The 26,536-nt window shown below is 37.9% G+C and overlaps 1 protein-coding gene across 4 annotated transcripts in view; it reads right to left on the bottom strand.

Annotated features, from left to right (window-relative positions):
- Window positions 1-209: 209 nt before the first annotated feature.
- ASB7 (ankyrin repeat and SOCS box containing 7) overlaps window positions 210-26,536 on the bottom strand; it is a 28,859-nt gene continuing 2,532 nt past the window's right edge. The window contains exons 3-7 of one of the 4 annotated variants that reach the window (XR_005602805.1): window positions 22,717-22,815; window positions 19,344-19,604; window positions 12,355-12,960; window positions 9,946-10,112; window positions 3,072-3,154 (exon numbers count right to left, since the gene is read on the bottom strand). Coding sequence is in view for 3 of the 4 variants with exons in the window: in XM_039557876.1 (XP_039413810.1) it covers window positions 3,015-3,154; window positions 12,355-12,960; window positions 19,344-19,554 (957 nt within the window). In the remaining variant the exon portion in view is untranslated. Of the gene's footprint in view, window positions 3,155-8,789; window positions 10,113-12,354; window positions 12,961-19,343; window positions 19,659-22,716; window positions 22,816-26,536 lie in introns of those variants that run through there. The other 3 variants (XM_039557876.1, XM_039557875.1, XM_039557877.1) reach the window with 3 other exon arrangements.

The following is a 26,536-nucleotide window of genomic DNA, read 5'->3' as shown; positions in this document are numbered from 1 at the left end:
TAAAGGATGAGGTTTGCAGTTTGTTAACGATCAGAGTCTTTTACTCATATTGATTCTTTGGTGTGTTTGCCAATTTTTTAAGGTTTATTAAAAGTGTTCAACCGTGAATTTTAAGGTAACGGAACGAGGCTACATCACAAGTCTCTATTATGCACTTCTCCTTCCACATTCTAGTCCGAATGAAAAACAAAGGTCAGTTTGTTCTTCAAAGTATTTGTGCACAATACTGAAAATAATAAAAAAAGGACCAAATTCCCCCTTATCAAAATTTGGGTAGGATTATCAATGAATAATCCTATTTTATCTGCACGTGAGCATGTGGGTAACCAGAGACAGTGCATGGGACTATCAGTAGGTTCAGACCCACATGTGCTGTGGTGCTTTGCAGAATTAAAGTGAGAAACTAGCTACAAGAGAAGGCTTAGCATTGCAAAAAAGGGTGAGGGCTTCCCTCCACCCTGGGGAGAGAAGAGGATGAAAATTAATTTAAAAGAAAGGCTTTTTACTGGCCTGAAACATATGTGTGTTCCCTTTTAGATGTCAGTTACTTAAAAGAAATAACCAAAAAACAAACCTCAAACAATAAATAATGGAATTACACATTTCTTCATTAAATAGCATTCTTGTAACCAACAAAGTCTTTCATAATTTTCTTCAGTCACAGCAACAGACAGAACAAATAATTTGCCTTAATATAGATTGCAACTAAAATATACTCTAGATTACCTTAGAAAATATTACTGTAAAAATTCAGTGGGAAAGGACATTGGTTTAGACCAACTTACAAGTGTAGTGAACAATACTAAGTCTGTTTTGTTTTTTTTTAAAGAAAACAGTTTTAAGATCCTGATTTCATGTCAGAAAATGGAAGATTTGTGTTAAAACCTGCCAGTATGCCCTGTCTCAGCACTGGAGAGCTCAAAGATTAGAATGGCTGATCTTCCCTCCACAGGAGCCAAGAGACTCGGGCTCACACTCACACCCCACCCATGTGCTCAGCTTGTCCCTACTCCACAGATACAACCAGGAGGAAGCACTACAAGCTCTACATCCCAGTGCAGGGTGTTAGGCTGGACTTGCTCACTCACACTGCCGAGATGTGAACTCTTGGTCACTGCTCAAGCAGCTGGACTTGGTACAAGCTGGAGATAAAAAGGTTCAACACCCCATTCCTAACCCTCTGAGCCATGAATCTCCAAAATCCCTTATTGTTTGGAAACCTGATGCAATGCCAGGCACAATAGGGACAGATAATCCCCCTTGCTTGCCATGGTTCCGGTGCATCCATTAGCAGTGATAAGGTTCATGCTCAGGGAGCTGCAGTCCGGGGTTATCAAATATTAAAAGGAACTAGCAGAGTTAAATAATATGAGCTTACCTGCCTTACCTTGCTTTTCCTATTTTTAATACTAAATATTTTGAAAGTGACGTGTGAAACTTAAAAGCCATCACCATTCCTTTCATCTCCCACTTCGGTTGATGCAATTGATACAAAAGCACTCCTGATATCAGAGGGGCTCTTTTGGAGCCAGGCAGATGCCCAAATAAAAGTAGAGAACACTGGCAAGAACATTATGCTGAGTCTGTAATGCCTTGAAAATAAAGAGAGGGAAACAACTGCACATTTTGGCCCAATCTTCTTTTGATCAAGAAATTCTTTTTTTTCTTACTATCAGAAACAAAACTCTGTAACAGATCTTTTAATACCTGGTTTGAAAAACACATTCAGTAGCCAGATTTCAGCACTCCTCTCAGTTTCTGTCTTCAGATTAATTGCAAAATTTAAACTTTCAATGTAAGTGGGGCTTTTTTTCTTAGTTAATAACTTGTGTGCCCTTCCTGCTCTCTAACCTGAAACAAACTGAATTTCAGAGCAATCAAAACAACTCCCCCCACCACCACTGCTTTTAAAACAAAAGGGTTTGGCCAATTTCTTTTCTTTTTTTTTTAGTGGACACAATTTGGCTGAGAACCCGTAGATAAAATCTCAACTGAAAGTGAAATAAAGCAGGTTATACATTCATGAAATTCAGGGAGTAATAATGAACAGCAACTGCTGCATCATTTCTGTAATGTCACATCAACACTACAGTGAGGCAGCAGCTCCTGCTCTCACAAATAATGCACTGAGACTAAATGAGGAATAGTGGGGGAATCACACATAAAGGGAAAATACATCAGAGAGATTATTGCACAGGAGGCACTGTATGAGCAACAGAATACATTGGCTTCAAAAAATCTAAATTTGTTTCCTCTTAAGTTACTGTAAAAAATACAGAGGCTATGCCTCTCGGTAGTGTACTGTCACTGGTAAAAATAGACTTATAAACAGCCACCCATTCAGAATGTTGGGAAAGAGGGCCTGAATTCTCTGGGCATCCCAACTACAGTAATTAGAAAAAGAAAAATACAAAAAAAAAAAAAAAAAAAAAAAAAAAAAAAAAAGCCAATGTATAGACCCTCAAATTGAACAGGGTAACTGCATTTTTTTCCTCAATTTCCAAATTATATTCATACAGTACCCAAGGACATGTTGATTATCCACTCTTCCCTCTGTCCTGCAAAAACAAACATGTGGCAGAGACAGGGGTCCCAACCAACAGGGCTCTGTAGTCTATCTGTATCCTTTTGCAGGACAGGTGCCTTGATTTCCAAACTTTTATGTTCTTGCATCATTGCTCAGCATGCCAACTCAAACCAACCACTTCCCTCGAGGGGCTGCCTTCCATCTCCACGGCAAGTCTGCACACGTAATGTGAAAACAAACAGAAAACCAACAGCAATTTTTAAAATGCAATATTGTATGGAAAGCTTGGACCTTGTAAACTTGGACCAAGAAACCAAAAATTAAGACCTTCTAGCTGTGGTATAAAAAACCCAAGGAAGTGTATACCTGCCTTCTGACTTCACAGAAAAATCAGAATTTGCATAGGATATACTTTGTGCAAGGCAACAAGCCTCTTCAGTATCTGGAATAGAACTAAACTTGCTCAGAGTTCCTTTCTTCATGGATATCAGATATCATCAAATTTGTGTTTTAAGTAGTCTTTCATGACCTTGGCAATGGGTAGTTCATCAAGTAGTTTGAGGTTTTGAAGGCCTATACACTGACGGATTTTAATTCGGCATAGATCTTGCAAGTTTCTGGGCTGTCCTGAAAAGACAAAAGGAACACATAAAAATAAAATGACCACATTTTAAACGTACTTTAAGACATCAGTTACTTAGCAAAATGACAGGGGTTTGCTGTTTCCTAAGAGGGAGAGGGAAGGGAAAAATTACAAGAGAAAAAGTATGCCAGTTAAGACCTTTTTAATGGACTCAATGAAATCATGGGATGAATCCTAAAAACATTTTTACATGCACAGAATTTTACTGATGCCAGTGTAACGTGATATCATCCATGTGAGGATTCCCACCAGGTGGCAACATATGCTTACACACTACAGAACAGCAGAACTCCTCCATTTAACTTTTTGTAGATTTTTTTCTATCCTTGGGGAAAAATACCCTCAGTCTTGCTTTTCTTTCAAACAGTGAGACAAAAACTTCTAAGTTCAGCTGTAACAGGACTAGGAAGTTTCCTTAGAGAGTGAGGATTTATAAAAGTTATTCCAGGATCACATGGCAGAGTTAAAGATTGGGGTTTCCTTTCCCTTTTAATGAAAACATAAAGCCTTCAGGCTTTGGATGCAGCCAAACCCTAGTCAAACAGAAAGGGATGAAAATGTGAGTTAACCACTGTCCACAGAGGAAAAGCTTTACTGACATCACAAAAACTTCAGCATTCCTGGCAAGGATTTTCCAAAATAATCCATTTTCTTTCAAACTCATTCTTACCAGGAAACTACTCAAAATCAAACACCTTGAGAAACAGTTGGGTTTTGGTCCCTCTATCCAAAATAATCTCAGAAAATTTAATCAAGTCTTGTATCTGAATGCACCCAGCAATGGATCCCAAGGAAAAAAGAAAGAGAAAAAGAGCAGAACAACAGACATTGAGAAATCCTGCCCCAATAAACCCTTCTAGCTTTCAGCACTGGTGCCTTTGGGCCTTCCTAGCCCAGAGATTGCACACAGATCTATGTCTTTAATAGCTGTGAATAGCTTGCCCTTTGTAAATCTGTCTAGTGTTTTTTGAACCCATTCATACTTTCAGCATCCAAAACATCCTGTGGCAACAAATTTCACAATATAATTAGGCGTTGGCTGGAAAACTACAAAGTAATTTTATTTATTTTAGATCTGCTTCCTGATGGCTTTGTTGCATGCCTGCCATTCTTTGAGTTACAAGGAAAAGAATGAATAATTGTTCCCATGCCAGTCATGATTTTACATACCTTTATATAAACCTCCATCCTCCACTCATGCTCGGTACCACTTCCCAAAGCTGAAAACTCCAGTTAATAAGCCCCAACATGGGAATCACTCCAAACCTCTGAAAAAACTGCCTGCCTTTGTGCTTTTTCCTCATTCTGCTACAGCTTTTTTGGAGTTATTCCAGTAACACATCAAAGCTGTGCTAATCAATATTTTGATCATCGACTTAACTGTGTAAGCCTCTTTTTCTTTTTTTTTTTCCTCCAAGCCAAGACTTGGTTATGGGACTTAATGACTGTCAAATTCAAAATACTCAGCACCATGAACAATGTAGGTGCTTCTGTTGGTATCTATAGAAATGGGCTGACAGACAGGTAGGGATTTTTAGACACTGGGATTTATGTTAAGCACTAAAATTATCCAGGGCAAGCCAGCAGAAGTAATGCATGAAAATAGTCTCAGTCTGCTTTTAAAGAAATTAGGTTTGAAATTAAAAAAACATGAAAATTTGAGTTTCCTTCATGTATGTTGAAAATACTTTTATTATACTTATCACCACCTAAATGTCAATTTATTTTTAGTTATATCCTTCATCCATGATTTAAAATATAGACCAATAGTTACTTTGTCCACTAGTGGTTTCTTCTTGGCAACTTTTTTTTCCTACCTGAAGGAAAGAATTTAGGCAACTTGGACAACAGCTGAGCATTCAAACTTCAGGGATTGAAAGTTATTTTTGGTAAGAAATGAAACAATCTTAATGGTGATAAAAAAATAGTTCTGATGCTTTAAAACAGGGTTCAGAAAGGATGCACTGCTTCAAAAGTTCACTGCAAACAGCAGCATTAGAAATTATAAAGGACTAGAGGTCTATGTGTATTTTCTGTAGTAGAGTACACAATAAATCAGCTATGAGACACTGATTTCTGGTTTCAGAAATAAATGCCTTTTAATTAACATCCTATGTGGTTTTTGAGAACATAAAGGAACAGACAACGTAAAATACCCAGAAGAAATTGGTCATCAGTTAATTCAAAAAGACCGATTATCAAATGTATGACATTTTCCCCTGATAAGCCTAAAAAATATTTCCTGGGAATGTGTTAACAATGGACATTTCCAGTGTTAAGCACCAGTTGCTACATCTAGTGGCTGCTGGTGTCTTAGGTCATGCCTTGCAAATTCAAAGGTTATTAATGCATTTGTGATTTATTAGAAACGGTGTCTGGAACACTTACTCATTCTTGGTTGCATCTGAATGAAAAAGAAAAAAAATAAAGGATTACAGACCGATGTCAGTGAACCTTAGCTTGGCAAATGAAAAATGTTATTAGTAACTTGGCAAAGTAAGACAAGTTAAATGATGAATTAAGTTCTCTTTAAAAACGATTAGGAAGTAGCAACTTTGGTTATATCCTGCATCACAAGTTTGGGAAGTTATTTAGGCAAATAAGCTGGAAAGGAAGAGAATTAAAAGAGAAAGGAACAAAAATCCCCACAAACATGAAAGATATGATTGGCCTAATTACCACTATCATATAAAACAGCGACATAAAACTACTGATCACCTTAAAAACATCCAACACATCCCTGATCCACCTCAAAGGGCCACCTTGTTGCTGTTATTCTGGATTTGCTCATGTGTTCACCAAATCATTACATACTGCAGTCAATTTATTTTGCTTTATAGCAGTAATCAAATAAATTAGAAGTATTAATTACAGGAAAAAGATGTAGAGTTCATCTTTTGCCTTCCAGAGCTTGTGCTCTGTGCTGCAAGGGAAAGCAGAAATCCCCACCAATGCAATTCTTGTGCATAGTGTCCCAAACCTGACAGAAAAGCTTCTTCCAAACAGAAGAAACGTAAAGCATGGGCTTAAAGAATTGAGAGGAATTGCTTTTTGATTTCTTTTTAAATCTAGATGAAGCAGACTTCAGTATGTACAAAATTAAAGCATTTTCCTAAATCCGTTCTTCAGCTGCTAACGAAGTAAGTTTCTGAGCTTTCCCCACTTAAATAATTAGTAATTATTTTACTTAAAGAATGAAATGAGCCCTTAAATTATTATTAAGAGAACAGCCTTTGCTGGTAAAGCAAAGGAAAAAAAGCATATTTTAACAGCAAGAAATTATTACAATTAATCCGAATTTTCATTCAAAACTCCATCCCTTTCCATTTTGCAGTTTTCAAGAGTTTTTTGATACAAGATCTGAGAGTTTGTTGTTCTATCCCAGAGACAGACAAAACTTCAATTAAGGATTTGCTACCTGTCCAAAGAACTCTGTCACTGTTACAACTGCTCTGTGTTTATACCTGTGCTTTCCCTCTGCAGACAATGCTCCCCAAGAAATAAAACACTAACTCACCTAGTAAGTCTGTATTTAAGGATCATTAAGGCATATTCGTGATGCCTCTGACAACACTGTTTGTTGGGGACTTTAATCCAGTACTGTAAAGCCGGAAAAGGGGAATCCCTACCCATTTCCTCCACTGAAGATGCAGAGCAAAAAAATACATGTAAAAAACCAATATAAAAATCATGAATTGACCTTTCTGTTACCCAAGAGAAAACTTAGGAATAGCTGAAATTAATACATTGTAGGCTGCAAGAAGATCCCCTCTGATGTATTGTTCTAACTACTAAAAGAAAAGTACTTTTAAAGCAAACAATTAGTGTCATTGGTTTGAAGTGGATAGGCTGTTTCTGAAGAAATTAAAAAATGAAAAATAACATCAGTGACATATTTCAGAAGCCGCCCACAGTTTTCTCTACAATATTAATGCATCTCTCTAAAAACCCTTGGAGTGGTATTTCTCAAACTGAGCCTCTGTCCCTCCTGGGACTTCTGAAAGGCTGAAAACAGTAGCAAGAAACCATTTGGTAATTTCTTTTTAGCTACAAAGGGAACTTAAAATTAAAATCTTTTGAAACATTTTACAAAATATGTTGAAACCACGCTGATGTATGCTGGCAACAGCTCAGCTCCTCCAGAATATCAGGAAAAGTTTTTCTTTCTGCAGCAAACCCTTAAATCCATCCCTTATTTCACAGCAATGAAGGAATGCAGCTACTGCCAGCAATTAAACTGAGTTCTGAATTTGTGGGCTTTTTTGGGCGGGGTGCAGGGGGTGGGGGGAGAAGAAAAAGATAATTGAATTTATCAGCTGGAAACTCACACCCACCAGGCAAGAAACACACTGGGGAGGATGCACTAAAACAGGATCCTAGGGAAAGGTTGGGATCACCTTGACTGAGGCTGAGCCGAACGGGAATTTGGCTGCTCATTGCAACAGGTCTAAAGTTTACAAAATGCACTGGGTTGTACTCTGTGAAAAACAACAGCAGAATAATTGGAGAGGATATCTGGTTTTCCAGCATTCAAAATGTCAGAAAAAGCTAATATCAAAAATCTATAGATCTAAAATATTAATATCAGACATGCAGGGCTGAATGTAGAATTACAGAGTGTTCACTGAGAGCGTGAACAAACTCCTCCAACCTGAATCCAGCTCGACAGGACACTGAGAGGTTTGATTCTTTTAAACTGGATATCATACAAGTTATTTTAAAAGGTCTAATTTAAATTTGTTTTCAGTATGCCTCTGCTAGAATGTCTGAGCCTGACATATGTTTTCACTGGTCTCTGAAAAATAATTCCCCACAATGAGTTTTAGACGTCTATGAAATTTCAGCCTATCTGGCACAGAAATTATGTACCACGGAGATGCCTATTTTGGACTGAAAATTCATATATGAAAAAGCAGAATGTCAGTAAGGCTCAGTGTTATATTTAACAGGTGTATTTAGCAATGAAATTAAGATTCGAATATGCTTGCAAAGGTATTTTTAAAAAAATTTTGTAACATCTCTGTAAATTCAGTCTCATTGAAATTGCTATGGAAATTCAGCTAAGAATTTCAACACCATAATGTTTATCTATTTTTAGGAGACAGTAAGTAAAGTGCTCTGAACATCAAGACAGGCTTAGGATGCATTGTTATTCTATTTTAAAATTATTTTTGCAGAGTACAGCATAGGTGTACAAATGGGTGTGGAGCATGGCTATACCTTAAATACCACATATAAACTTTTTTTTTTAAAGGCCTCTTAAAAAATTCTTTCAAAGTAAATAACTGTATACAGCTGCACAATATGATTCAACTACTTAATATAAACAGTCAACTGCAGAGTAGAAAATTATAAAATAATCCCCTTATCCTAGTTCCCTGTGTAACTGGGCGACAAAGCAGACCTCAATCATCACTGCAAGATTTCCAGCAGCACCCAAGGAAACAAGTAAAGCCTGTGATTCCAGTAAAGATCTTCTATGTTATTGCAAACATGAAAATACCATTTCCTTTGTAATTATCCACGTAATAAAATATGTAGAAATCTACTTAATTCACTATGACACTTCTGTATTCATAAAAGCTAAAACTATGCAGAGAGACACTTTTTTAAATGTTCTTCCAGTTTAAAAAAAAAAAATTCTAGTGAAAAGTTATCTTGATTTAGCCAAGGGATAGAGACAAAGGATGTATAAGGATTTCTTTAACAGGACTTCTGTCTCAGTTTTTCTGCACTTTTACAGTGCTATATAAATTTAAACACAAAATTACAATCTCTAGTCAAAGCCAAAGATCTGCCCTTTGAAAAATTCAAAAAAGGAACACAGTTGAAACATTTGTAGTTAAATTCACTGGGTGACCTTTAGATGTTGTTCCAGATCTGAACTGAATTCTTTTATACCTGTTGCCACACCAGGCACATCACATTGTTCTGACCAAATCATTTCCTGAGCTCTTTGCCTTGACACAGACCAGCAGCTCGCCCAGCCCCTCACAGTCCCTTCTGCTCCTGAGCTGAACACAGATTCAATTCAAGGGGGGGGGGGGAGGGGGAGGGAAGTTTCCTTAAAATTCCCTTCTTTAAAGATAATAATTGAACTTCTAGTATCTTAAAGTTTATTTAAGCCCTTATGTATTTTTCTAACACTTGCATTTTTTTCTACCTCTCACATTTGTTTTATAAGTTTCAATATTCTCAAATCCCATTTAACTTCAAAATACATAATTTCATCCAGGGCTGTGATTGCACACTAATTTTATAAATATATGCACTACCAATAAAAGTCTCTATGTACCTCTATCTTCATATATATCATATACATGCATCTCTATTTTAATTTGCATTAGTGCATTCAAGCTTAACACATTAACACTCCCGAAGAGACAGGTTCAGACCACATGAAAACTGAAGCATTTACACTGCTTCAAACCAACTCTTTATCAAATGATCTCAGGTACTACGGTGGCTGCCAATAAATGTTTTTTGGAATAGGAAAGTGTAATACAGATAAGGAAAAGGAAGGTGATTAATAAAATCATTGAGCAGTTTTCATCTTCAGTATTTTTTTTCCCCCAGGGAGACTTTGCTTATTTTTGTATTGTAAAAAAAGAGAGAGGGGAAAAAGAAAAACACTCAGGTCTGAACACCAAGTCAACAGCAGACTCATGGTCAAAAACTCTGTGGTTCCTAACTTCCAGCTTTGTGCTTAAATATTGAAACACAACTACAGAATAACTTCCTCTTGGAATTATTCTAGGAGCAAAGGAATCTCTACCTGTAACCAGGAAGAATATCAGACCTTCAGGGTCAAACCCCAAAATCCAATATCTTCTTGCAGACTCTCAGGGCCAATACTGAGTATTTCTGAGAGCTTGGTTTCTTGCCTGTTATTCCCAACCGGGGACCTGGGCTAAAGGCTGCCATTATTACCGATTACAATACCTACCAAAACAAAAAGAAATTCACATATGATGTTTTCTGAGAAACTGAAACTGTACAAATATGTTTTCCAAGTATAAAAAAAAAAAAAGCTACTCACATCTTACATGTAGACTACTAAATAGTATCCCATTTATATGCAGCATGCAACTGCTTTCACTTCAAGACACAGATCAGTTTGATAACTTTCATAATGTATATCTATTAATCTTTAGGCTTAGAAATGATAATCTATTGAAAAATAAAAACTAATTTCTCTTTTACTATCAAATACACTCTTCAAAATTCAGATGTACATATAAAACTTACAGCTATGGATTTCTGCATAAAGAGCTTAGTATAAGGTTCAAATAAACAAACCAGAAATTCCTGTTAAGCCCCACAAACAAGGAACTGTTGCAAACCACAGAAGAGTTTCAGGAAGAATTCCAATAGAAGAATTGTCTAAAAATTTTGTAAATATTTTTTCTAGAAAATACAAATTGCACTAGACTCATAAACAAGCATGACATCTCAACAATTCCCTGTACAGTCAGACTTAACTGGGAACTCCACTACCAAAATGCCAGCTTGCTCTTTATCCATCTCATCTCTCATACGGCATCTTATTAATTATTCATGAAAGCAGGGAAGACAGTGTTTGGATACTTACAAAAAGGGCAGCAGAGTTTGTTTACTGTGGTTTGTAAACATATATTGATAATTATTTTGCTCAGAAGCACAGCACTGAAGTGTTTTTGTCAGCACTGCTTTCCCAGTTGTCCCTCAAACAGCACAAAACTGGGATAGTTCCAACACTGCTACATTGGCCACAAATTAAAGATACTTTTTTTTTGTAGCAGAATGTACTTCTCACTTAACATTAAACCCTTAAGGTATGGAATCTGCAAACTAAAAGTTACAGTACCCGTTTCCATTGGTCTTTAGACACTGAGGAAACACAGAAGCAGCCTAAGCTTTCATGCTTACTGATACATCCTAAGACTGAAAAACTGCAAGTCTGGATACTATATCATCTCCTAAAATCCCTGACACTGCAACTATATAGTGAGAGGCTTCCAAAAAGGAAACCAGAAAGAAATGTGTTTGAATGAGAAGGGGCAGGCAAATTAAACCAAAATTGCTTGTATTTCTTATTATCAACTTCCACCTCTCCAGAAATTCTCTTTCAATTTCAGGTATGAGGAAAAACAACACCACAAATCATGTAGAAAAAGACAGGAAATTCCAAATGCTTATTTGTGTCAGCTACTGACAACAGATCTCAGCTGATTCACTTCCAGCCCACACTGACTTTCAGTTTCTTTACAGATTATATTGGTTGTCTAATTCTCATTAAAAAACAACCACATTTGAAAAAATAAAAGGAGCTGTAGGGGACAAAAAAGGATATATGAAATACCCCATCCTCTGTAGTGCAAAGATCCTTCTAGTTGGATGATAATTTATCAGGCCATCTTAACATGTTTGAATTCGCAAACTCTACTGAATGCTAATCAGCAATTCCTAAATGCTTTAGGCAATACCATGATTACGAAACATTAGTACAGCATTCCATGTTGAGAGGAAAACTTTCAGTAGATCTAGTACACCAAAAACTGGTAATCAAAAGTGATCCGGATATTAGGAGCCCAGAACTTCTTCTAAATATCAGAAGTCACGATGAGTTAAAATCTCTCGTATTTCAAAGACATCAACAAAATCAAATCAAAGCTACACAGCACATGAAACCCCTTCAAGTTGCCGGAATGAACTGTAGAATTTTGTTGTCTGGTTTAGGGGAGGGAAGGAGAGAATGTGGGAGAACACAAAGCAGCCAAAGCTCTTTTCTGCCCTAGTTGTAGCGCAGATGAAAAAGCCATCAACTGCCGAGGATTTGCATGGCAATAAAAAAGCAAAACAAAAGACACAAAAAACCCCCTAAACAAACAACAAAACCAAACCCAAAAATCATACGTGCTAAGGCCAGTAAAAAAATGAGATTTTACAGTCCACTCTTTTAAAATGAATGCTTCCTGTAGATATTTAAACAAAACTAATTTAAATGAAGTACACGTAACATTAGCACCTTTGCCAGTAAGAGATTCCCAGTATCACAATCCCTTCACCTTCCCAGGACTTTTCTAGTGCATTTAAATAGCATCAAGGGGCAGAGAGGAAGCATTTTTTTTTTTCCTGGGGCTAAATTCAAAGAAGGCTTTTAGAGGACATTGTGTCCTGTGATTAACTTCTCTTACATACATACTTGTCACTTCTTGTAAGAAATCCAGACAGGGTCGGCTACTTCCAGAAATACTTATTGAAACAGCCAGTGGGGTCTGTCCTTCATAGTTCCTTGTGTTAGTGTCTGCTCCGTAATTATACAACATTTGTGCACAAAGCACATCATCTCTAAGAGCAGACAAGTGTAAGGGTGTCTGTCCATCTTCCAAGCGCCCCAAGTTTGTATCGGCCCCTCTCTGGAGGAACATTCGGCAGTACGAGTGATTGCTTTTGATCACAGCGTATCGTAACAGGAAACCATTCTGAATGTCGATGTTGGCATTGTGGTCCAGGAGGATTTTCACACAGCTTGACCTCTCCCGGATAATGGCCAGCTGGAGTGGTGTAGTACCTTTATCACTGAGCGGATCAACCTCAGCCTTGAACTCCAGGAGGAGCCTGACAAACGAATCTCTGCCGTAGTGAGCGGCGACGTGCAGGGGAGTCCAGCCATCATTGCTCTTGGCATTAATAATGTCACTTCTGTAGTCAGATTCCAACATCAGGCGTGCAATCCTCGCCCGGCCATGCATGGCTGCATAATGCAGAGCAGTGAAGCCTCCAATTAAGTCCTTAACTGTGGGATCAGCTGAAGTTAAAATAAAATTTAAAAATAATTAGAAGGCGTTATGGTAATCCGGTGCTGAAAAAAAAGGTAAAAAAAATTTAAAAAAAAACCAAACAAAAAAAACCCCCAAAAACCCCTGAAGAGTAATTGCTAGTCTTTCCAGGCATAGCACGACAGGATTTTTTCTACTTCAAACTAATTCTTGCTTTCATGAACATGCTATTTTTAAGACAAAGTTAAAATTGTACTTAAGAATGAATACAAAGAAAAAATTTTCTTTCACATACATATGTTTCCATTTGACAAATACTTTTCCACATCTTCCTAGCACTCTTAGGAATTAATTACTAATTACTCAAATCTCTCTGTCCATCCAGTTTTCCTCCAGCTCTACAATATTACATTTCTTTCTCAATGTTCAACTTTTTATTTTCCCTTGTGTCGCTTCTTGGTCTTAAAAAGAAGCATGTGTAGAAACATCTGCTGTCCCAAATTGCGGATGTTTTGTGGTCTGGCAGCATTGTATTGTTTTTAGGGTGTAATGCTGTATTAGGTAAAATGTTTCTCTGTGGTCTGCAGGATTTCCAAAGCATGTAGGATGTATGTTATTTTAGATTATTTTGATAAAGTCTCTTTTCATAGATGATGAATCTGTTTAGAATCTGTTCTGAATTTATAGTTTCACAAAAATTTAAGAATGTAAAAACCCACTTCTGAAAGGACTCAGATAAACTGTTAGTACAGAGCACAGGTAACTACAGATTTATTTCCCCTTCACACAGCATGAACACTCAGACTGGTAAATTAATTTAAAAATTAAAATAATCCAATCAATTTACCTAATTTCCTCAGGACACCCAAACTTGTATAGCAAGTGACTAATTACCCAAGGCAAGGTGCCATTTCTCAGCTAGAGTTTCTCCTTTCACCATCCACAGGTGCTGCTGTTGGACACTAAAAGGTACAAACTACAGAGTGGAAGTTTGAACACTTTCCCAACCTAAGATAGATATCATCTGCACAAGATACCAAAGACCTGCTATAAGTTAAGTTCAACATACAATATTAATTGCAGGCTACCCTAGTCTGAACACACCTGAACACACAAAGGTGCTAACACAAAACAGGAATAAGCTTCCCAACCCACTTTGATAATACCCAGATAACACCAAGACAGACATCATACCAAAATGAAAAGACTAGAAAGAAGGAGTAGAGAATGCAGCTGCAAAGATGATCCAGCAACTTTAAGGATATTTTTAAATGTAAAGAGAAGATGGAGAGAAAGAAAACAAACTAACAAAAAAAATCCAGCACACAAATGAATGCAGCCTGACTACACAGAGAAATAAGATGGGAGAACTGCCTCTAGTGCACAGAATAGGAATAAACATAGAAATAAGGGGTAGATTAAGGTAAGTTTAGTTCCTTGCTAGGGACACCTTTCCTTGTCTTCGGTGACAAGCAGAAGTTTCAGTGCTCTGTAAAGTCACACTAACCTGAGGTAAAGGAATGGCATACCTACAGCTCAGCAGGAAAATGCAGCCAGTGACTGAATGTGTGGTTCCTAACCTGCACTGTGATCATGTCCAAAATACAGCAAAGAATCAGCACAACTCACACAAAGATAATATTTCAAAGTGATGCTGCTTCCAAGGTCTCTTTCTTCACATTGCTCAGACTATTCTACATTGATTTCTGAGTGGTGATAAATAAAGTGGGTAGCACAGGCATGAGAATTGAGATACAGAGGGATGATACATTCTGAGGGGCAGAACTGGGGAGGAAGATGGACATAATGGAAGGGAGACAGCAGCAGTCAGAGCTGTTTTCCACCAAAAAAAGATTTTTAAAAGAAATAATGTCTGAGTTGTACCTTCTCTCTCCCACACTGCATTAGGCATGCAAGGCATAATTTCTATCCCCAGATGAGGTGCAGGTCACTGCCATAAGCCTTAATCAATGCCATTTCTAAATTCAAACAGACATGCCCAACTTTTACATGTGCACCTATATGCACTTTTATACTGGCTGTTGTAATCCAAACCCAACAATTTCCTTGTAACATAAGGATGCATTTTACCTATAGTTTTAAGTACCTTTACACACCTTCCTTACCCCCAAAATTTCATTGCTTTTGACCATTAAAGAGAACCCAAAAATTACTAAGTCATGTAAGAGAAGTGTCTTAAGAAGGATAGGAAAAAAAGCCACACAGTTGGGAAACCAAGCAACACAAACAACCAACCTTTCCACAACAAACCCGCTAGAAAAACCTTGTGAAAATATACTGTAATTCCCATTAAGATTATGGACTTCTAGTGAGCCAACAGCCTGCCTCTGGATTAGGGAAACAATTTTAACAGGATCGAAACGTCTGTTGCTATTCCATCAATATCCTGCTGCCACCTCCTGGAAAATGTCCGAACTTCACAAGGGCTTTCAGCAGAGGCTGGACCTGCATGAAGTTGCCTACAAATTCCATCCCTGTCTTAGTAAAAGTAACACCCCGAAGTTGATGGTGCCTGAAGAACTCGTGCTGCTCTGGGGGTTTTGTCTGGTTTTTCTAAAATTTTCAGTATTGGTATCATGTTGTAAAGTAACTCTCTTCCCCTGGAACATGAGCAAGGTAAAAATTAACTGGGAATGACTCTCAGATCACCTTTTAGAATCTGCAGAGGGGGTAAAAACTACCTGGTAGCTTTGGCTAGAAAGGGATTAAGCCAGCACTTGCCAGCAGTTCTTTATCTCATCTCCATCCTGATTGTCAAACAATTCTTTCATTCCAAGCTTCCCATTAATATGGGGAGAGCAAAATCTAGAAACACGAACAACTGCATATGGTCATTTCTAATGTTCTTAAATACAGTGGCAGAAACCTCAAACAGCTTATCAAGGGTATAAATTATTGCCATCAAGCTCACTTGAGATGGAAAATTTGTAGCATTGGATGATACTCAGATTATTTTATTTCATGTGAAAGTTGGGCACCTAAGATAGTAATTTAAACTCTACTGTTAATAAAACTCTTTTCTAATACTGTAATCTAGAGGATATATAGATTCATAAATAAAAGACTCATATTTTAGAGTTTACATTTACAGATCAGTGGAACAGTTTTCCTTTTTCCTTGACACCTTCCTTAGGTCACTCTATCACAGGAATATGGGAAGCCAAGAAAGCAATGGTTCAGCAATGCTTCTGGCTTCATAGAGTACTTCTATACTTCAAGCTTATTTCCCCCAGCTAGGGCTTAATTCTGACCACAAGTTTTAGAAACATGGCTACATGTAGCTCCTGTTTTGAATTTCCTAAGATAACATTGATACAGAAGATGTCCAGGAAAGCATTACTGTTCAGAGACAGAAACACTTTAGGAGCTTAGTGGGGGTGAGCATTTTGCATTCTCTAGATCCTCCCAGATTCTGCTTGACCTTACTAAAATTTAGATACAGCTGCTTGGCTACTTTCTTTTACTATTTCATTTCTAGGAGCTTTAGTGAATTATTTCTTCATTTTAATATGAGTAACCAGAAACTGCTCAGTTAATACCAAGAAGGTATCACCAAGGTACAGCTAACTACACACTTTCAAGACTTTAGTTTGTCGCAACATTAATAGTGGTGCTTGTGAATTAATAAAACATATTTCTTGCCCAGTGTGGATTGTCTGCCTCTATCTGTCATATTAAAAATTTTAAAAGTACACTAAAGGGAAAAAAGGCTTGTTACACAAAAATCCAAGATTACTAAAAACTACACTCCCTGTTTTGGTGTTGCTTTGTGACTCCAGATCGTTTCTATGGATGGGAAGAGCTGGCTTCATAGACTCTTCACTTTAACAAAATGAGATGAATATACTAAGAAAGTTAAATTCACTATTTCTCATTAAAACTAAGTTTCTCCATGGTTATGATGAACTTTCTGCATTTTACCAGCTGCTAAATAATATTTGTTATCTGACTTATCCCCTCGGTATCTAGTTGGTATTTCTGCTGGCTTCATCCTTTAGTCTGGGCTGGTTTTTCTGCATTTTCCCCATCTATCTGTGTCTCCTTCCTCAGCAAATAATAAAAAGCTTCCTGCTGTTCCACCACCTCCACTCAAATCAGCCAATCTGCATGCACAACACTGTCCTCTGGCTCTTTTCTTCGCTGGTGAGCAATGATGGAAGAGAAAAAGCAAAAGCAGGAGGCGGACAGGTCATGACTCCCATAAGAATCTACTTTTTATTTCCAGGTCAGTGACCAGATTCCTTCTCAGCCTTTATTAGCCCAACTCAACCTCCATCCCACCAGCAGGCTATGCTGGGAGCCTTCCAGCATCTCAGATCTGAGGCACAGCACTCTACCCTCAGCAACAGCCCACTGTGGTTTTCCCAGTCCTATTTTCCCTATGAAAATATTCCCAGCTCTGCTAAGCTCCATCATCCCTTGGAACGGCCACAGCCACAAACACCACCAGTCACCCCTTCATTCCCATCTCAGTTCCCTCTTTCCTCCAGAACTCCACACACTCCCTCTCACTTTATTACCAATATATAGTTCAATACTCTCTATTTTACCATAAGATTCACACCAGAAAAGGAATTTTTCCTTCACCCCAGTATCGGGTTTTTTTGTTCCACAGGGATTAAGCACCAGCAGCAAAACAATCCACTCCAGAGAGAGAAAAGTAAAGAGCATGTGAGGAAAGGTAGACAAAAACCTCTCCCTAATGAGGGTGGCATGATTAACTCAGCTTGTAAGATTCAACTCACTCGCTGCTTAATAACTCATTTGTGGCACTATTATGTGATAAATACTCATTATTTTTATGCCTCTGTTTTGAGGGAAAACAAGGCAAAGCACAAGGCAGTGCCAATTTTCAGGAGCGAGGCTCAGCTGCAGGAAAGCTGCTGTGGATGACTAACCCTCACACTATTTGTTACTCAACTTTCTCATCCCGGTGATTCAACTCCAAGCTGTCTCAGGACAAAGGTGTTTCATTACAGGCAGCTTTCATGAGGCATCACATTCAGCTGGTATTTTGTATAGGAAAGAGTAACAACAAAAATAAAAACAAACCACTGCATCAGCAGCTGTGTAATATGAAAACCTATAAATTGAAAATACATAGGAATACAGAAGGGATTGGGGTTTTTTATCATCTTTAAATTTACAGATAAAAAGTTAAAAGCAATGTATGTGACTGAAAGCCTTAAACTTTTGATTTATCAAAGGGAAGGTTTGCGCTTATCCGCAAATGCTACATTTAAAAAGTTGAACTTAAAGTTATGTATTAGTGCAATTTAGTAGCTTTTTTCCCCTCTTCCAATAAGGACATGGGGGTTGACCCTTTTATGTAGTTACAGTCTGTAGTAGGTATATCCACAGAGTCCAGTTGCTCAGGCTGTATTTCACCACTGCTCTTAAGGAACAAATCACTGATTGTGCCACTACCACAGCCTGCTAATGCCACTCCACTTTCAGGATGATCCATACAGCTGACAAACACTGTGACAGATGCAAGTGGCCAACATGGCCCCAGATACACAAAACATCAGAAAGATCATTTCAGCTTGCTTGGGACTGAAAACATGTTAATTCATAATTCATTTGGTAAGAACAGTGCTAGGATGGAGGATGCCATTCTTTAAGAGCACTGATCAGAACATGGAGAACATCTACTGATTTCCTCTCCAGTACCACATTAAAAGATTAGGACTATCCCTTTCTAAAACTTCAGGTGGCCTTGGAAGATGATAAAGCAATGAGAAATTCTGACTGTACCACCTGAGGGATAATAATCATCACCCACATGAGTATCACTTAAATCAACAAAACTCAATCAGTTCTTGAAATAAAGCTTCATCATGGCTGGATGCAGGAGAGCTGTAAACTCATCTGGATTAGCTGACACTAAAGTCCTTGCACAAAGAGGACTGTTTTCATAAAGTTTAGCAGATTCTGTTAAACCTATATTAAACTTAGTCTTTAATGCAACTGGTTAACTCGTGTTAGAATTCTGAAACAAACTTCCCTAGGATTTCAATTCAAGGACCTGCCTTCCTCTAATAATACCCCCTAACAGAGAAGAAAAGCCTGTAGTGAGTGCTCTGAGTGCATTTTATTTTATAATGAGTCCTTCTGCCCTATTTTCATAATGGTTATTCATTCCTTGAACAATTCCTAGGCAATGCTGGGGGGAAAGAAGTTATTAAGATATAAAGCTAATCTATGATGTCATTCACAGAGTATGCATCAGAAATAAACAGAGATTGAGAACAAAAGAATAACAAATAATTACAAAAGATAACCAGAAGTATGAGTATGATATCTCATCAGTGCTGGAAAGCCCTGCAGTGGAAATTGGGATAGAAAGGTGTCAGACGAGCATCAAGATTTTTCTCTGTGGGCAACTCACCTCCATGCTCCAGAAAAACACGGACACATCTCTCCTTGCCTCTTGCTGCAGAGAAATGAAGCAAGGTCCAGCCATTGGCATCCCGACCATTTGGAGAATATCCCTGCTCCAGCATCTTGCGCACGGTGTGAACATCGCCAGCAGCCACGGCAGCCTGGATCTGCAACTCTTCCTGCAGCTCAGGGTTCCTCCGGCAGTGGTGGTGTAACATCCTAGCTGAGTCTGGCCTTTACAGGAGCCTCATGAGCTCACACGAGTCACCTTCAATCAGTGTGAAGCAGGAATAAATTAGGATTGGGATCAGAAATGGGGTATCTAGGAAAAAAGGTCGGCATTAATGAAATGTGATGCTAAGATTTCTCTCTATATGCTGAGAAAAGTGATGTTACACAGAGAATAAGCCCCAAATGATCTCATTATTATTAGCAAAATCATAGTACATGGCTGACATCACTGAACTGTAAAAGAAAAGGACACTTGCACATGATAAACAGTAAACGTTTTCTTCAGAAATGACAGCATCAAACAGCAGTTCACCATTAAAGCAACTGAGCAATAAACAAAATGAAAAATCTCTGGAACCCACCACTTACTTCAAAATCACACTGTGGTTAATACCACTAACTCTGGAGATAGCGGTTAAATGGATTATCCAAACTATGGAATGGGTGATCCAAACTGTTGCAGGAAGCAGCACTGCACTGCTACAGTAACTGAACTATGATACTCTTTATTTTTCTAGAAATGTACCCCTTCTAAGCTTCAGTGAAGATATCTTACCAATACGATCCTGAGACCTACTGCACGTATTAGTAACACTCATGTTCAAACTGAAAACTTTAGTTATCTTTTTTCCTTTTTTACCCTTTTTTTTTTAATTAGAGTCTACTGTTTGTATTCTGGCTTGAGCACTTCCTAGTTAGTACATAAAGGCTGCAAACAACTTCCACACTCCAAAAATCAAGTACAAGGATAACAATATATGAGACCTGAAAATACATTTAAATGCAGTTACTATAGTACTGTCAAACACCATGAGAACATGTATCAGAATAATTCAATTTAGAATTGTCTTGACAGAGTGTATGAAAGCTGGGCCAAAATGGTATCTAAAATAGCCACTGTAAAAGAGTCTAGAAACAGGCAGACACTGGGAAACAAGGAAATACTATATCCTCCATGCTCTGTTTGAAAAGTACCATCTGCAATTCTACTTGGGGACAAGAAAATAAACAGGTATTTAGGGATTCTTCCCCAATACACATTCATGTGCGTTGTGTATTATATTCTATAGTCCTAAAATGGAAAGGAGTACCAGAAGAAAGAATAAAAGCTTAGGGCATGCTGAGGAATAGGGGCCTCAGAAAATATTCAAACATGTTGCAATGAATATTAACAGACCTAGAAGATTACAAAGAGGAATGTATTTAAACACCTCCAAAGTTAATCAAGATTAAAGTACAAAGAAAAGTTTTAAAGATGAAAATTAATTTCAAGCAAAACTTAAAATTTACAGTAATTTTTTTGTTTATTAGGATGTTAACCCACATCGCCACCTAAACCTTCTTTTAGGTATCATAAGTATTTCCAGGTCCTCGTGATCTGCAGGTCATTCAAAAGACATTGCAATCAACTCCCCATATCCCACTGGACACTTGTTTTCCTGCAATCCAGATATACCCACAGACAAGAGAAAAGTGAAAGCATCAATCACTGCCAACTTTGCAGACAAAGGCACAGCGTGTATTTGCTCTTCTACAACCTCATCATGCCCATGGTAAAGAAGTTATTTATCTGCTTTTTGGAGAGATATAAACTCATAATTAACAGGTGCTCCAGTGACCCTACTTACCCTGCAAATATGGAAACCACACACAGCAAATGCCTGTCTTTGACATTTATAAATGCTTCAGCTTACCATGTACGCCAACAATCACTACTTCAGCATAGGGTTATTAAAGAAGACTTTTTAGCTCCATATGTTATACATGGCTTAGAAACTGGCTTTGTTTAGTTTTATAGTGTGAACTTCATTATCTGAGACTGGGAGGAAAGGGGATTTACAAAGCAGCAACTGCTAACTCAATAGGTCAGCTTTTCCAGTATATTCCAAAAATCAAACTTGGTTAATCTGATGACAATGGAAGTATTTCTATTGACTCTAATAAGCTTTTGCTAAGCCCTTTTCTAAACTCCAATTAGCACTTCAGAACATGCTCACCTATAAGACAGTGAGCTTGACTTCATTCTGCATCACACCACTAACAGCACGGTTAATAAAATTCCAGCTGCAAGAGTCAGATCTTCCTTTGGATTTGCAGGTGAAAACTGACTGTAGAATCTAACCGATGATGAATTGTGCAAAACCCTTAAAAAACAGTAATTCAGACTCTGTCCCTTTAGCCCTTGTTTCTGGATACCTACAAAAACAAGATACAAAAACTTTTTTTCTGAAACTGAGAATACCTGATCAAAACTTACTGTAAACAAACTTTATGATGCCATTTTTACAGTCCTTTATTATAAAGGACAACTACTTGCAAACTCTCATGTGGTCCTGAAAATTAAGGTCAGACTAGTTGCTCAAAATGCTACAGAATGAGAAGGGATGACTAAAGAGATGAAGTGAAATGGGATTTCTCATTTGAGGGGCCAGCAGTATTTCCCCTGCAAGTCTCTGTGAAGACAGTTGGTTAAGGAAAAGCAGAGCTCTCTCTCTCACACTTCTCAGCTGGTGGGTATATTTGTAATGCAGCATTATAAAAAATTGGCATTGGCTCCATATGTTGCATGTGACTAGCAGAGCTTATTCAAATTAGCTGGTACTAAAGTACATAAGTACTAAAACATACAAAGCAGAAGACAAAGTCAGGCAGCTCCTTTTATCACTTGCACAGTTTCTGTAAATATCCACTCTTCCATCTCACCCCTATGGCAAGCAATGAAATTCAAATGACAAGAATATTCAACCATAACATTAAAGGTTTCAGGATAGTTCTAGGTACACACCAGCTTTGAAAACATTTTCACTTCTGCTCCATAGATCATTTAAAACTCCTTTTTGCAAAGCCCCATTAAGACATCAATCTTTGGAGAAGAGAAGGAGGACTACTGGAAGTAGCCCTTTGGCATTTAATATTTAATGTTTTGCAACTGTAATCAATCTCATTCAGAACTCAGCATGCATTTGGGTTGTTACATATTGGCTTTCTGCATGCACGTTAAAAAATGAAAGGAAGCACAAGGGGGAAAAATATACCTATATATTCTTGGTTAGAATGATTTTATAGTGCCATGAAAATGGAGGACAACAACAGTTACTTAATTGATTTTGCAAGTACAACAGGATAAACTCAATGTGGTCCTGAATTACCTTATAAGAGGTTGTTACTCTTTGATGAATGTCCCACTCTTCATTGTCTTCACTGTTCATAATCTTCTGTGCCCATGTGTGTCAAACAACCTGCTACCCCTTAAAAAAAAAGGTATTTCTTGTTAGTTGCAAAGAATAAAAGTGAGAGGTTTACTTACTCTTACTTTGTGTGAGAATGCTACATTTTAATGCAGCTATGTCAGAAAAGACCCAAAGTGTGTTTTCTATCATTATCAAAGAGTCCTCCAGAGGCTGGGGTGGGGAGAGTTCGCTTCTGCCATATGAGGAAAAGGCTACAGAAAATATTTTATGGAATACAAGAAAAATGAGAGGCATGCTTCCTCTCTGGAGTAATCCTTGAAGAAATTGTCTACATCCTTCTCTAATAAGTACATGTATCTGCTCCTGTATGGAACAAGAATGGATGCAAAGGTTACAGTAGGTATTTCTGCCTCACTGCTCAACATCTCCCTGTGGGAGCCCGATGCCAGGAAACACATTCAGGATCCATTTAGTTCTTCCCAAACTACTTTTGTGGGTTTTATATTTGTTTGTGGGGTTTTTTTCTAGTTGTTTTTGTATAGGGTTTTGATTTTTTTTTTTTTTTTAATCTCTATCCCCTCTCTGCTTCTATAAGTAAAGAATAAAACCTGACCCCATAGAACACTGAGCTGTGTCTTTCAGCTGGATTTGGAGAGCCACCAGCCTGTCTCCTCTCCCTCATGCAACAGCTCAAGCTGACACATGCTGCGTTTCATGAACAGGTAAAGCCACCTCCACAGTTCAAGAAAACCACCACTTCAAAAATCTTCATCCTTTTCTTCATATAGAAAAACTACTCTCTAAGAATCAAGGCTTACCAAACACCAGTTACAACCCCTGTGCAGATTCCTACTGCAGACTAACCCTCCTTAGCCTCCCTGTCACCTGCAGTTAACAGGATCAGTCCCAGACCATTTCTCCTGTACTCATCCCTAATTCGTCGTACACCTCTATCTGACCTTTCATTTCCTCTGGCTGCAAACTTTTAGTGAAAGGCCCCCTTATCTCATCTGAGCACTGCAATAATATAATAAACAATAAAACCATTAAATACTTAATTGTACAGCTGATCACACAAACCCAACTGTGACTTGTTTCTTCCCGCAAATGAGTTGCACCAGAACAGTTCCATGAACTGTGCAGCTCTTAGCTTAAGTTGAAGTTTCTGCCACTTAATGTAACATAAAATCATGCTTCTGCAATGATAGCTCAAAGAGGAGGATGAAAAAAGCCCTTTTCATCCCTCTTATGCACATTTTCCAAGAGCTTTGCTTCCCAAGATAAAGCATACAAGGTCTTCAGATATGCTTACAGCCCTGCACAAAACTGCACTGCCATGACCTAATTTGATCACATTTCTAGCCTTGTTTTTTTGCATAGATGATCAGTCGTTCACCTTTTTTTTTTAAATTTTTGCATGATTTTCACTTTAAAACCCACACATTTTTTATTAGCTGATGCAAATTAGAATTGCACTGACTTCACAGACTACAGACAAGGTAACAGATTGCTCCACTAAAAAAGTAACAAGCTTTTTCCCCCCAAAGGAAAATTAGCTGCATATGGCAAGAGTAAGATCTGCAACTTTAATAAAAATAAGTCATATTTAGTGAAAGAAAAGCTCCCTCACTCAATGACTTAACTAAGTTTGATTAAAACACTAATAATTATAGTAGAAGCAGCAGTAATAAAAATAATAAGACAAACATCCTCATTATCTATTGATAATGTCTCATGTTCTCAAAGAGATCTTAGACTTTTCCACATCAATGTGTCACTTCTTGAAAGTCACTGCAAACATCATGTGGAAAATTAATTCCAACATATGTATATACTTACTTAAAGAAAGTTAAAGGTTGGTACAAAAAGCAAGACCTCAACTCTCAGTATTTTTCTAATTCGCATAGCCTGACAGATAGACCTGGTTCCTAAACTCTGAGATTATACATCCAAGAGCAGCATAAAGACCATAATTTACTGATGCCAGCCTAACTCTGTACAACAAGGAAAGTGCACCATTACACACAACATTTAGTATCTGGCATAGACCTAATCAGTGTAGATCCGAGCTGCCAGTAGTTGAAATATTTCGAGACATTTAAACCAAATAAACAACAGAAAAAAAGGAAAACCCCGTGAAAAAAGAATAATCACATCAGCCTTCATTAGTCTCACAACTCACTTCTCCTACCCCTTTCAAAACTTGAACAAACTAAATGTGTTCTCACTCAAATGGCATTTTAAAAATGGTCAATGTATTTTTGACAAACTAAACACAACCATCATCTTCAGCTGTCACTCAAGTTCCTATTCCAGGAGCTCTTCAGACAAGAGAGTAGGGCAAACAATTGTGTTGTCATTTGCATTCTCACATCATAATCGTGAAGTTTGCAAGTAACATGTGAAATATCAAAATTGCACAGAGCCTTATAATCCTGAATATATTTTCTGCTGAATGCTCCATGCTACAGCCCAGACAGACATCAAGTGACGTATCCCTGTGGCTAAGATGAAAATCACCAAGCAACATATGCGAGTTGCTGGGTCTGAAAGCAATGAGTTAACAGTGCACAAATCCAGAGCATCACAGAGGAACTGCTGCTTCAAAGAAAACAAGCCTTCACTCCTCACAAGCTGTCATTAAAAGTTACACATTTCTTGCAAGAGCTCCAGTAAGGCCAGCTTGTAGCTCGGACATACTAAATTTAAAATAACCAAAAGAGGTAACCTACAAGTGCCCCACCAATTTCAGGTGTTCACAGAGCTAGAGATGGTGTTGTTACACACTAATAAGCAGCTGTCGTCTTGCTACATTCTGCAGGTGGGTGAAACTGAAGCACAGAGGTGTCATTTTACTACAATTACCCATCTCACAGAGAGGTTGTGAGGTCTGACTTTGGGCCTGATGGACAATCAGAGAAATCACCCAGCTCAAGCAACTTCAGCTCTGCAAACCTGAGGGAAACTTCACCTTCACAAAGCAAATCAACTATTAGCCATCCTCAGTGCCCTCGCCCAAACATTGGCAACCCTAAGCACAAGCAGAGCCCCATGAATAAAATCCTGCAATTCCTTCCAAATGCAGGACCTCAATGCTGATGCTAAAACAAGGCCTTACAGCTTTTTAGAGTAGAGAATGCTGCATCAGGTTCACACAGCCAGAACCTCCTCCCTCAAGATGTGCACTGACAAACTGTAGGGAGCTTGTGCTCTGCAGCATGGTTGGAGATCCTCATGTACCAAGCAAAAAATACCAATTCTCCTCCAATTTACAGCAGTGCTGCTACTAAGTTTTAAACAGCAAAAGTCAGATGGAAGCTTAGCCTTAAAAGTAATTAATTTGTAGCAAGTGCTAATTGCTAAGATTTATGTATTTTCACATGACTTACTATCATTAGAGAGCCCAAACACCAACACTGCATGGAATGACAGAAGCAGGAGCCAATGGCGAGCTCAAACCACATTAAAGCAGTCACTTCAGCACTAATTTTCACAGCACAACTGATGAACAAACTGAGTGCTGCTTACAGAATTTGTGTCATTCAACAATCTCTAGAAGCATATTTGATATTTTTATTTAATACAGCCTAAAAAAATCCAAGTGGACAAAATTTGTTGGATGTCTTTACTGGACAAAGCAAGATTTTCACTGTGATAGTATCACTCTGTAAGCACTGCTGGAACAAAACAAAACCATCCCTCAGACAGCACATTTCCTTTAAGGGTTTAGAATTCACAATAAGGAAAAACAAACCCAAAATGAGTATATAGCCTGAAG

This window comes from Corvus cornix, chromosome 10, assembly GCF_000738735.6.
Source record: "Corvus cornix cornix isolate S_Up_H32 chromosome 10, ASM73873v5, whole genome shotgun sequence".
In the NCBI taxonomy this organism is placed as follows: domain Eukaryota; kingdom Metazoa; phylum Chordata; class Aves; order Passeriformes; family Corvidae; genus Corvus; species Corvus cornix.
This window is presented reverse-complemented; position numbering and strand designations above follow the sequence as displayed.